Source organism: Aphanomyces invadans, assembly GCF_000520115.1.
Source record: "Aphanomyces invadans strain NJM9701 unplaced genomic scaffold supercont1.15, whole genome shotgun sequence".
In the NCBI taxonomy this organism is placed as follows: Eukaryota; Oomycota; class Saprolegniomycetes; order Saprolegniales; family Verrucalvaceae; genus Aphanomyces; species Aphanomyces invadans.
The window spans coordinates 779168-780180 of record NW_008580160.1 but is presented as its reverse complement, the minus strand read 5'-3'; the positions used below and the strand labels follow the sequence as shown (position 1 = coordinate 780180).

General features: G+C 54.3%; 1 protein-coding gene across 1 annotated transcript in view; it reads left to right on the top strand.

Annotated features, from left to right (window-relative positions):
• Positions 1–371: 371 nt before the first annotated feature.
• H310_07833 (hypothetical protein) overlaps positions 372–1013 on the top strand; it is a gene marked incomplete at both ends in the record, with an annotated part of 911 nt that continues 269 nt past the window's right edge. The window contains 2 exons of the mRNA XM_008873343.1: positions 372–699; positions 753–975. Coding sequence (XP_008871565.1) covers positions 372–699; positions 753–975 — 551 coding nt within the window. The remainder of the gene's footprint in view (positions 700–752; positions 976–1013) is intronic.

The window sequence follows — 1013 nt, the reverse complement described above, 5'->3', positions numbered from 1 at the left end:
TGTGAAGAGTTATACTAGCACTAGTCTTCCAAACCCGTTAGTCGGTAACTCATAAAACTTGTTTTCTACGCGCCAACACGTGGCTGCCAGGGCGCAACACTTACGGTACACTTAAGAAACTTGACAGATCAAATGTTCAATTTCTTTGCCTGTTCGTTTCGTGAAGCGACCAGAGTTGTTAACAGTGATCGAATTGAACGATAAGCAGACGGATAATTCTATAACTTGCCAGAGTGTTTTAGCGCTGGCTACGAAGTACAAGGTCCTCCCACTTTTGATGGGACCCACATCAAAATCCAATATGCATTACCAAGTATGTTACAATGGAAAGGTCCATGAACTAGTCGGAAGCGCGCGCGCTCCTCGCCGCGATGCGAAGTACGGATGGACCTCCTCCCGACCCTGGCCAACTGTGGGTAGCATACTGCGCGCGGACGCGACGACCACTCAAGCAAGCGCAGTACTATTTTCACCTCAAGCGGCAAAAATTCAAGCAAGCAACGTTGCGTGCCCGCTTCCAGGCTGCCCACGATTTTGACACAGGATTGTTATCCGCCGCGGAACACCTGGCAGCGGAAGAAACCTACGATCTGCGTATGCGCGAAGCCAAACAACGCGACCACGACCGCCAGTTCGACTGGCATGCCAACGAGAACGAGCGGTCATCGCGGTTCTTCTTCCGCCGCTGTCTCCACCTTTGTACAAAGTTCCGATTTCCAAGGTCCTCCTGAGCGACGGTACGTTGGTGGAAGCGCCCGCTGCTATCCACGCTGCGTTCAACGACCACTGGCGCACCATCATGGCACCGGCCGCACCTCCTCCAATCAACGCGGCCGCGCAAACGCATTTACTCGGTCTTATTACCGAGCGGCTGTCCGATCACGACCGCACTGCACTCGACGCACCCTTTACGACGCCCGAACTGGCGGACGCCATTCGCGGCATGTCGCCAAACAAGAGTCCCGGGCTTGACGGGTTTCCGGCGGCATTTTACCAACTGGACGCTGACCTGT